This window comes from Equus quagga, chromosome 14 (genome assembly GCF_021613505.1).
Source record: "Equus quagga isolate Etosha38 chromosome 14, UCLA_HA_Equagga_1.0, whole genome shotgun sequence".
NCBI lineage: Eukaryota > Metazoa > Chordata > Mammalia > Perissodactyla > Equidae > Equus > Equus quagga.
Genome location: NC_060280.1, coordinates 83,931,539 through 83,943,056, shown reverse-complemented (window position 1 = coordinate 83,943,056; position 11,518 = coordinate 83,931,539). Strand labels below are relative to the sequence as shown.

The 11,518-nt window shown below is 54.3% G+C and overlaps 1 protein-coding gene across 2 annotated transcripts in view; it reads left to right on the top strand.

The window, feature by feature from the left end:
• The first annotated feature begins 646 nt into the window (after positions 1 to 646).
• Positions 647 to 11,518, top strand: part of CLEC17A (C-type lectin domain containing 17A) — an 11,493-nt gene continuing 621 nt past the window's right edge. The window contains exons 1-10 of one of the 2 annotated variants that reach the window (XM_046638384.1): positions 647 to 717; positions 853 to 927; positions 2,263 to 2,295; positions 2,382 to 2,432; positions 2,993 to 3,034; positions 3,658 to 3,798; positions 3,887 to 3,949; positions 5,552 to 5,647; positions 5,828 to 5,979; positions 9,170 to 9,279. In XM_046638384.1, coding sequence (XP_046494340.1) covers positions 675 to 717; positions 853 to 927; positions 2,263 to 2,295; positions 2,382 to 2,432; positions 2,993 to 3,034; positions 3,658 to 3,798; positions 3,887 to 3,949; positions 5,552 to 5,647; positions 5,828 to 5,979; positions 9,170 to 9,279 — 806 coding nt within the window. In that variant the 5' untranslated portion in view covers positions 647 to 674. The remainder of the gene's footprint in view (positions 718 to 852; positions 928 to 2,262; positions 2,296 to 2,381; positions 2,433 to 2,992; positions 3,035 to 3,657; positions 3,799 to 3,886; positions 3,950 to 5,551; positions 5,648 to 5,827; positions 5,980 to 9,169; positions 9,280 to 11,518) is intronic. The other variant, XM_046638383.1, reaches the window with a different exon arrangement.

Here is an 11,518-nt window from a genome sequence, read left to right as displayed (position 1 = left end):
ACTCGAGTCCCCAGCAGGAGCACCCAGCTAAGCTGCTCTCGAATTCCTGGACCACAGAAACTGAGATAATAAGTGCTTATTGTTTTAAATCACTAAATTTTGGGATAATTTGTTATGCAGCCATAGATAACCGAGCCAATGTGCTAGCACTTCACTGTGGAATGTGGGAGTACTTAGCACCTATCACTTTAACATCTTGTTACAGGGGTCACCACCCCCAGGAAGCCTTCTCTGATCACCTCTCTACATTAGCCCACATCCTATCCCACTACCATGTTTTATTTATTTTTTTTAAATAATAGTCACTATAGGAAATAAAATAAAAAAACAAACTATAGTGTTTATTTCTGTATTCCGTTACTGGTTTATTGTCTCTCCTCTCTCCATGGAAAGTCCCGCCAAGGAAGGGGCTTGTCCATCTTCCCACCCAGGGCCTGGCGCTGTAGGGGCTCAGGGAAGGGGCTGCTGTCATTCTTGCCTCTACGCATGAATCTAACCTGGGGAGAAAGTGTGTGTGGGGGGCCCTGGGGGTTCCCCTCAAGATGGATTTGCATATTCTTGACTTTTAAAGAAACAGGGAACTGAGAGAGGCCCCAGACGCGTGAGGAGGAGGGACACGGAGCAGACCACCAGGCTCTGGCCGCCCTCCTCGGCCTCCTGCGTGGGCCGCAGCCATGCCCACCCTGTACAGGAACTCTCTGGGCAGGAATGTGCCAGGTACAGCGCTGGCCAGGCACGGCCGGGGGCGGGGGGCGGTCAGGACCCTTTACAGCACACCCCTGGGGCTAGAGCCCAGGGCGGGCGGGACCCAGTGGGGAGCGGGCTGGGCCCTCACTGCCTTTCCTCTGGAAGGGAACAGAGACCAGGAGGAGGAGGAGGATTATGAGAACATGGCGCCACCCTACAAGGACCTTCCTCCTAAGCCGGGTGAGAGGACTTCCCAGAGGCCAGTGAAGAGATGTGTGGGTTGGGGGTGGGGGGGGGACGGCCCCCGGGGCACGGTAGAGCCATGGCCAGCTTCTGTGTGCCCGGCTCATGCCAGGCGCCGTGATGGCGGGAGTACCGGTGCCTCTGCCTGCCCTTGAGGACCTGTTAGTCTGATGGGGGAGGCAGTTCTTGGCGCTGGCTCAGGGGAGCAGGTCTGAGGGCAAGGGCCCAGGAGACTGAGGAATCCTGAGGGGAGTTGAGGGCTCTGCTGCGGTGTGGGGGCTGGGCGTCAGAGGATGGGACACTGGGGTGTGAGCCTTGAGGATGAGAAGGAGTTTGTTAGGAAGAGAAGCCCAGAAAGGAAGTGGTGGATACAAAGGCCCAAGACATGGAAGCCGGTGTTTCAGAAACCGCGAGTGGACCGCGGACTCCCCAGCCTCCAGACGTCACACCCACGGCCCAGATTTGCCTTCAGGCTGGCGTGGCCCATGCCTGGCTGGGAACTCAACGAGAGTGCGATAAGTGGGGATAAAAGTGGAGGTTTTGGAGGTTTCCCTGAGTCAACCCCCACCAGGCCCCTGAGAGCTGACCAAGCTGCCCTGGTGTCCTTGGGCAGGGGACGTTCCTTGAGGGGTAGGGCTCCACATCCCCCACTTCTGGGTCCAGACAGGGTCAACCTGGGAGGTCGCAGGGCACCCTGGGGCTCAGCATGAGGTGGGAGGTGAACCGGGCTCTGCTGTTTGGTTGCCCGTCTGCAGCTCCAACCTGGTCCCAGCCTGATCGTCAGCCCAGCCCCAAGACCAGCCCCATCCCCACTTCAGGATGGGCCGCGCCTGCCCCCAAATTAGCACCCCCATCTCCAAATGCAGCCACGTCTCCATTCCCATCTCCATTTCCCGATCCAGCGTCACCACCACGCCCCAACCCAACGACAACCCAACCTCACCTTCTTCCGCATCCCCCACGGCAGCGACAGCCCCACCCGTCATTCCCGCCACCTCTGGCATCACACCCCTGCTCCATGTTCATCACGCTCCCCAACCCGATTTCAACCCCATCCTCACCATGGTCCCATCCCCACCCCCAAACTCAACTGCGCTTTAACCTAGGGTGACCAACTGTTCCAGTTTGCCCAGGGGTGAAAGATTTCCCAGGACGCGGGACTTTCAGTTTTAAAACTGGGAAAGTCCCGGGTGATCCAGGATAGTTGGTTCCTCTGTCTTGGCCCTGTCCCGTCCCTAACCCTCCACTGCAGTCTCCATCCTGCCCCCGTCACTGCTGTCCCTCCCCTTCCCATCCTTGGACCGGCTCTAACTCTGAGCTTCTCTTCCTCAGCTTCGATGGGTCCACCACGACCTCCAAGGGCAGGTGAGCTGGGGCCGGGGGGACAGGAGACCCAGTGCCAGCTTTGCCCTGCTCTGGGCCTGAGCAACCAACCATTCCTCCCTCTTCAGGAAAGAAAACGGAGAAGCCCCCAATTCCTTGCAAACCCCCAAAGATCACAGGTGAGCACCAGGGCCGGTACCTTGCTGTGCACCTGGCTGAAGCCCTGCTCTGCGTGACTGTAGTCCTTCTGACCCCTTCCTTGCCTGGACCTCACCCCTGTCACCTTCACATCTCCTCACCTGGGTGAGCAGTGGGAGGACCCTTTAAAAATCCTGAGAGGGGCCGGCCTGGTGGCGCAGTGGTTAAGCTCGCACGTTCTGCTTCTCGCCAGCCTGGGGTTCGCGGGTTTGGATCCCGGGTGCAGACATGGTACCACTTGGCAAAAGCCATGCTGTGGTAGGCGTCCCACATATAAAGTGGAGGAAGATGGGCACGATGTTAGCTCAGGGCCAGGCTTCCTCAGCAAAAAGAGGAGGATTGGCAGTAGTCAGCTCAGGGCTAATCTTCTGCAAAAAAAAAAAAAAAAAAAGAAAGAATCCTGAGAGGCGACACTTGGAAGTCCTCCTTCTAGTCCCCTGATTCTGAGCAGAGAACAAATCAGAGGGAATGCAGGGGTTGGTCTTGGAAGACAGAGTCTTCCAGCACCTTCCGAATAACCCTCTCTCCCTCTTTCTCCCAGGCGTCGATCCGGAGCGCCCTCCGTTCCGGCTGTCCCTAGGCAGTAAGTCCTCCAGGGGGGCCCCTGTCAACCCTCCCATGTGGCCAGTGTGTCTGAGGCAGACCTTTAGCACCAGAGCGAGATCCTGGGCCAGAGAAACTTCTCCTTTGAGAAGCAACTCCTCCCTGAGTCTAGACCAGACTCCCAGGGCCCCAGGTGTCTGCCCGGCTCCCTTCAGGCCCCACCACCTGCTCGCGGCAGGTGCAGGAAATGTTCTCGGTCCCGAAGGAAGGTCCACACGCTTCCTTGGATGGGAAGCAGCTTGGGCAGGGGCTGCTGGAGAGTACACGGTAATACATCATCGATGTGAAGAGCGGCGCTCAGTCCCGGTCATGCATTACCTCTCTGAGCCCTCAGTTTACCTGCTTGCAAAGTGGGAATATTATTTACATCTGCATCATAGAGGTGAGGCTCCGACAAGACAGTCAGGACGTAGTGGGATGCTTGGCGCAGTGGGAGCTCTGTCACCGCTCTGGGCTCACTTCCCGCGACGCCCTCTTGCTGGCCCCGTCTGGTGATATAGTCATGATCACAGAACTCTGTCCCCTGCTGTTGGAGAAAGGCTCAGGGGGCCCTTCCTCACTCTGGAGCGCCTGTGTCAGTCTCTGTCCCCATCCCGCCCCCAGCCACTCCAATGCCCTGGCTCGGTCAGAAGCCCGGGGCCCTTGGCTGCCACCAGGAGGAGAGGCTGAAGGTGTACCTGTGTCTGCTGGTGGTGGTGTCACTGCTCCTGGGCTGCACCGGTCTGGCCGTGACCCTGATCAAGTGTGAGTAGGGTGAGGGTAGGGCATGGAGGGAGCTTGGGCACGTGGCCCTGGGGGACCTGGGCTGAAGCTGGCTGGACTCCTCTTACAGACCAGGAGGTGGTGGAGGAGCTGAGGGTGCTCACCTTTCAGCAGATGGCGTGGCGAGTGAATGGTGAGCGCTTCCAATCTTCTCTTCTCTTGACCCTCAAACCAAGCTCCAAGGCCAGCCCAACCCCGTCTCTGCCGGACCCTGTGCCCGGTGCCGGGGATGGGCAGGATGGGGAGCACAGCAGATGCAGGCCGTCTCTGCGGCCCGTGCGCGCGGGCGCTGGGCCTCCACTGCCCCACCCGGGGGCGGTGGCGCGCTGCAGCTGTGGAGCCCCCGCACTGTGTGCATTCTGCACTGAGATGCGCGTAGGTGTAAAACACACTGATCCCAGAGACTCGCTGCAAAAAATGTAAAGTATCTCAGTAATAATCTTTAGTATCGATTACACCTTGAAAAGATAATATTTTGGATGTATTGGCAGAAATAAAAAAAGAGCATTCAAGTTAATTTTACCTGTTTCTTTTGACTTTTAAAAACTGTGGCTACTAAAAAATTTAAAATTACCTATGTGGTTCACAATTTGTTGCTGTCGGACAGCACAGACAGACGTTTACCAAATTATCACCCAAATGAGTATAAAATGCCAAATTTTGATGAATAGCCCAAAGTAAGAGGAAGGCAATTCTATGAAAAAGTCTAATAAGGGACCTGGACCTTATCTTTGGGAGGGTCATACAGGGCTTCCCCAGGGACATGGTGCTGCAGCTGAGTGAAGAAAGAGAAGGAGTTAACCAGGTGAGGGGTTGAGGGTCTCAGGCCTGTGCAAAGGCCCTGTGGTCGGAGGCAACATCATAGGTACAAGGGAGGAGGATGGTACAGTTGGACAAATGAGAGGTGATGGTGGCTTGGATGAGGGTTGTGACCCTGGGAATGGAGAGAAGTAGTTGGAATAGAAAGTTTTAGGAGGTAAAATTGACCAGACCCCTGGGGAGGGATTGGGAATGGTGGTGAGTGGGAGGGAAGGGTGTCAAGGATAAAGTATATGTGTTATCTATGTATCCATCTTATATTTCTGTCTTGTCCCACTGCAGGGCTGTCCCCTGAGGCCCCCAGGGAGTGTTGGAAGGGGGCGTGTTGGTGTGGGATTAGTGGGAATATGCACATTAGTTGTGGAAGAGTCTTCTGGGCTGGGCTGGCCCTCACCGTGATTGCTGACGCCTGAACAGTGCTCCATTCCACCCTCCCTCACCTCAGACCCCAGACCAAGCCACTCCTCTGCTCAAAACCCATCAGTGGCTTCTCCCTGTCCAGAGTCCAAGGCCAAACCCTTGCCTTGGCATTCAAGGACTCAGACGTGGAGCCTCACCCTACTTGGAGCTCAGCTCCTCTGAGCTTCCTCTCCAGCTCTGCTGCCTTCCCCAACATGCCTGCCCCCACCGTTGCTTCCAAGGCGGCCCCTGCCTAGTGTGCTTCTCCCTCCCCCTCACAGTTACAGAATCACCGTCTTCCTTTAAAACCCACCTCCTCAGGGAAGCCCACCATCCCCACTCTTCCCCAAGCCCCAGGGATCAATCGCTCCTCTGAGCCGCTCTAGGACTCCCGCTGGGTGCTGAGCCTGTCGTTCTAGAGCTCTTTGCTTCTCTCTGGTGTGTCTGCTGTCAGTGCTGGGTGGGTGGGCGGACGGGGGTCTGGGTCTCTAACGCTTCAGCCCGTCCCTGCTGACAGTGACTGGCCTGGCGGGGCTGGCTGGCCTGAAGAGGGACATTGACCGCATACGAGCCGACACCAACCAGTCCCTGGTGGAGCTTCGGGGCTTATTAGGTGAGTGGGGCCTGGGCAACTGCCCTGGGATGGGGGGCACGTGGCACAAGTCCGGGGGAGTGAGTCTCAGTGCAGTCTGTGCGAATGGTGGCCCTTGCAGCCTGAACAACTGTACATGGCACACCACGTACACGATCCTGGCTCTGGAGCCACTCTGACAGCATCCTGTCCTGTCCCCAGACTGTCCCAGGGTCACCTGCCCTGAGGGCTGGCTCCCCTTTGAGGGCAAGTGCTACTACTTCTCTCCGAGCACCAAAGCGTGGGAGGAAGCCCGGAAGTTCTGCCAGGAGAATTACTCCCACTTGCTCATCATCAGCAACTCTGCTGAGCAGGTGAGTGCTCCCTCCGAGCCCTGAGCACCAGCAGGCCACCGCCTCTCTTCCAGGATCCCTGCTCCCCTCCCTGGCCTGGGGGAGAGAAATGGGATGGCTCCTGAGGCCTGGACACTTTCAGTAGCGAGCTCTCACTGAGACAACGTCGTGAGGGCTTGTGTCCAGGCAGCCTCTGCGCACCCCCGCTTCCTCCCCAACGTGGAGACGGAGAGATGAATGTGTCTCAGGGAGCACGTTCTACTCTCCAGGCTGTGTTGCAAACGTCTTACGTCTTGTGTGTGTTAACACAATCCTCACAGCAACCCTATCAACTAGCATGTGAGTCAGGAGAGGCCACCGTGTGCTGGAGGAACAGACAGTCCACAGCTCAGAGGCGAAAGCACGTCACGCGGACTGTGGAAGCTTTTGTAGCTACAGAGCAAGTCTCGCGGGCTCTCCTGTGCTGTCAGGTGGCAGGGAAACGGTTCCACCTCTGCACATCTGCAGGGAGCATTGGGATGTGTAAGCAACGTTAATGATTTGGTCCCACAGTTAGGTGGTAACACCGCTTGGACACAGTACAATCATTGATTCTTCACAGATGAGGAAACTGAGGCACATTTCACCTAAGCAACTGGCCTGCGGTCGCTCACGACTAGTCAGCGGCAGCACTGGCATTTAAGCCTGGGTGACTGGTTTCAAAGTCCGTGCTCCTGACATGAGCCCCCAGCACCACTGAGCAGCGTCTGCAGGATTCAGCTTTCCCGTCCCCTCACTTTTATCCCAGTTACGGCATTTTCTTTCTTTCTTTCTTTATACTGCACATATAACATTATGCTACTTTCAGGCATGCAACATAATGATTCCATATTGTACGTATTGCTAACTGATCACCACAATAAGTCTAATTAATGTCCACCACCCCACATAGTTACAATTTTTTTTCTTGTGCTGGGAAATTTTAAGATTTACTCTCTCAGCGACTTTCAAATATACAACACAGGATTATTAACTATAACCACCAGACTGCACATTACAGCCCCAGGACTGACTTATGTTACAGCTGGAACTTTGTCCCTTTGACCACCTTCACTCATTTTTCCCACCCTCCAACCCCCCCCACGCCTGGCGACCACCAGTCTGTTCTCTATATCTATACGGGTCATTTGTTTTTGGTTCCACATATAAGTGAGGTTATATAGTCTTGGGCTTTGTCTCTCTGACTTATTTCACTTAGCACAATGCCCTCAAAGTCTACCCATGTTGTCATGAATGGCAAGATTTCCTTCCTTTTTCATGGCTGAATAATATTCCAGTGTATAATACACCACATCTGCTTCATACAATCATCCATCGACAGGCACCGAGGTGGCTCCCAGGTCTTGGCTGTTGTAAGTAATGCTGCTGTGAACGTGGGGTGCAGATACCTTTTTGAGTTTCTATGCCATTATTTTTAAGTGAGTTTCTTGTAGACAGCATATAGTTGGGTCCTGTTTTTATTTTTTTAAAATTTAATTTGACAGCCTCTGGCTTTTAATTGGTGTTTTTAGATCATTTACACTTAATGTACTCGTTATTTGGCTGGTTTAGGTCTACCTTATTATTATTTTTTCCTGTATGTCCCCTCTCTTTTTTTTATCTTTCTGTTTCATAGCACCATTTGTATGAGTAGCTAATATAGAGGAGTTTTGGGGGATTAAATTGCATAATGTAAGAGGGGCAGGTATCAATCATAGAAACACAACTTTGCTTTAAATAACTCACTGAGCTCCTCTTTTGAGCTCTCATTATACCTGGATGGTGGACGTTTGATTTCAGTCAGTTGAGGTCACCCATTTTCCTTCTGAATGGGGACAGTTATGTGGGAGCAAGGTGGAGGCAAGTGGATGTCTAGTCCTTGATGTCTTTACTCCAAGCTGGTATCTGCTGGGACGTCCCCTGGCTGAATGGTCCTGAACAAGTTATTTAACCTTTCTGTGCCTCAGTTTTCCCACCTATAAAATGGGGATAATAATAATGCTTGATTTAGTGGGTCACAATGAGGATTAAATGAGATAATCCATGGAAACTGCATAGCTCACTTAGTAATTCGCTAATTCAGCCAACGTTTCCTGAGCGCCTACTATGTGCTAGCACTATTCTAATTTGATGGGCAAGGCAGCCTTTTTCTCTTTCTGGTTTCCTGACACCTCTCTGGTGCTTTACCCAGGAAGCAAGGCCCAGGTCTTCTCTACTTTTTGGAGGCTCCAAACCCATCTGGGGGTTTGGCCATCACGTGGGGATCATCGGGGTGAATGTAGAGCCCTGTCTGTGGCACCCACTGTGTCTACATCTTTAGAACTTCTTTCCCATTGCAGCCTCTTCTCTCCACCCTCCTGGGAAGCCTGGTCTCATATGAGGTTGGCTGAGTGAGGTATGATGAGCACGCAGTAAAACGCACAGATCCTGAGCATCCGTTCTGTGAATTTTGACATCTCTGTGCAGTGCACCCCATACCTGCCAGCCCAGTGAAGACTCAGGACATTTACACCACCCCAGGGAGTTCCCTTCTCGCTGTCGGTTGCCTCCCACCCCACCCCAGGCTGTTGCTGACCTGGGTCCCCTCACTGTGGGCCAGTGTGCCTGGGGAGGTGTTACTTTTAATCATGATATTTTCTTCCTAATCTTCTGTCTTTGGCCCGAAGTGTTTCTTCCAAAGGCCTGGACTTTTGAAATACAAAAGCCAGGAAGCCCCCTTTCTCTCCTTTCTTTTCCTCTTTATGTTCTTTTTCTGAAGCAATGAGTTCCTCTTCTGCCTGGTGTGGATTAGCGTGCAGATGGGGAGAAGCACCAGGGCCCACACGTCAGTTGCTGTCGTTGGCTGTTCTCCACATGTCGTGGCCCTGAGTGTTAGACCGCCACGGCACTTGCTGTGCACCGGCACGGTTTTGAGCGCTTTATGTGTTAACTCATTAAATCCTCACAATATCCCGGCGAGGAGGAAGCTTCTATTGTCCTCTCTTGTTGCAAATGAGGAAACTGAGGCACAGAGTGGTTCACAGGTCGTGTGAGAAAGTAATGTGATCCTTCGCACCGCAGCGGGAGGAAGGTGTTGCTCCTGAAGTGCGCGCCCTCGGGACGGGGAGGGGCGTGCGGGACAGAGGAGAGCCCAGAGCCTTGCCCTGAGGGTGGTGTGGAAGAATTGATGGCTGAATGGAGTTTGTCTTTGCAGAACTTTGTGACCAAGGCTCACGGCTCTCCTCGGGTGTATTGGCTGGGGCTGAGTGACAGGGACCGCGAAGGGGACTGGAGGTGGCTGGATGGGTCGCCTGTCACTTTGAGGCAAGTATCCAGGGCTCCTGGGGTCTCTGCTCACTTTGGTCGTTGTGCAGTTCAAGCCCGGAGATTCTCTGGAGCCTCAGGCTGGGCTGGACCAGGGAGCCACAAGGCTGCTTTGTTCTAATAGGGCTTCTGGCCCCTGTACCTTTAAGGTTTCTCCTATTGCAACATCTCCACCTTTTAGCACAACTGCTCTGATGTATCAAGTCCCCAGGCCAATGTCTGGGAAAAAAGAAAGCGGGGGAGTTGCCTACAGGGCGTGAGGAAGAGGAAGATTTGATTTGCAAAAAGGATGAGCAGGATCTCATTTTTTTCCACTCTCTGTATCTTATCCCATTTACTCAGCTTCTTACTACTCCTATAAAAAGGTACTATTATTACCTCCGTTTTAAAGATGAGGAAACTGAGGCACAGAGAAGTTAAGCAACCTACCCAAGGTCAGACAGCAAGCAGGTGGCCATGCAGCCAACCTGGCTCCACTCTCAGCCATTACATTTACTTTCTCAAGGAGTGCATGTATTCATATTTTATTTAATTTTTTAATTTTTTTGAGGAAGGTCAGCCCTAAGCTAACTTCTGCTGCCAATCCTCCTCTTTTTGCTGAGGAAGACTGGCCCTGAGCTAACATCCGTGCCCGTCTTCCTCCACTTTGTATGTGGGACACCTGCCACAGCATGGCTTGATGAGTGGTGCGTAGGTGCACACCCAGGATCCGAACAGGCGAACCCCGGCCCCTGAAGTGGAACAGGCTAAGTGGGACTTAACCGCTGCACCACCAACCGCCCCTATGTATTCATATTTTAAATAAATATTAGCAAATCGTCCCTCATACTGATTGTACCAATTTATTCTCTCACCAGCCCTACTACACTGTTTTTGCCCACATGTTCATAAAACTTTAGGAATTTTGTTGGTTTAACTATAGGTGAAAAGTGGAGTCCCAGTGAAGTACTAATTTGTATTTTTATTATAAAGACTGAGACTGGATATGTTTTCATATGTCTGGTAGCTATATGTATTAACCTTTCTGAGAATTATCTATTCGTATTGTTTGTGTCTTTATTTTGGGATTCTGGTTTTTTTCTTATTGATTTCTAGGAGCTTTTTTTTTTTTTTTCGCTTTTTCTCCCCAAATCCCCCCTGTACATAGTTGTGTATTTTACTTGTGGGTCCTTCTAGCTGTGGCATGTGGGACCCGCCTCAGCGTGGCCTGATGAGCGGTGCCATGTCCGCGCCCGGGATCCGAACCGGGGAAACCCTGGGCCGCGGAAGTGGAGCGCGCCAACTTAGCCACGGACCACGGGGCCGGCCCTCTAGGTGCTTTTTCTATATTAGAGACGTTAGTGTGTTGTCCGAGGGTCTCATTTTTCTTGACGGTTCCTGGAAGGAGGCGCAGTTCCGTCAGTGGGGATGGCGTGGCGGGGCAGGGGTGCCGCGAGGACCCCTCCCGGGCCGGTGCAGCCGTCTCCGAGCTGGGCGCGCCGGCTGCCAGCGGGTCTCAGTGACGCTTCCCGCATTCAGTGTCCTCAGCGCAACGCAGGCCCGCCCGCCTGGGTCACCCCGTCCCGCTGGGGTCAGCCCGCGGCCGGTGGCTGGCGAACAGAAGCCTGGACCCCCGTCTCAGGCCGGGGTAACCGTGCTGCTGCTCACGCTCCAGAGCTCCCGGGGGTTCGGGCTGAGGCCGGACCCCGAGCCCGCATCCTTGCTCAGCTCCGTGCTCTGCTCCGTGCTGCGTCTCACTGCCTCTCTCCTGAGAGCACCCCTGAGTGCCCTGCGCCCGAACTGCTGAGCCAGGCTCCGCTTCGGGGGAACGGGACCTAAGACGGCACAACGCCTGGGAGCCTGGGAGGACCCGGGTGTGGCCGAAGGACTCCTCGGAGGAGGAGGCAGGACCTGACCAGACGCAGGAAGCCGATCCAGGAGTCAGGAGACTGTCAGGAAGCGGGGCTCAGGGGCGAGCGGGGCTGAGGGTGTGGCGCAGCGTCCTCAGGCGGTTCTGAAAGCCTGGAGAAGCGGTTCAGACGGGAGAGAGCCGTGGTGCTGCGGTCCTGCATGCGCGTGCTGCTGTCCTCCGTGCGTGTGGTGCTGCTGTCCTGCATGCGCATGCTGCTGTCCTGCATGCGTGTGGTGCTGCTGTCCTGCGTGCCTGTGGTGCTGCTGTCCTGCGTGCGTGTGGTGCTGCTGTCCTGCATGTGTGTGGTGCTGCTGTCCTGCGTGCGTGTGGTGCTGCTGTCCTGCATGC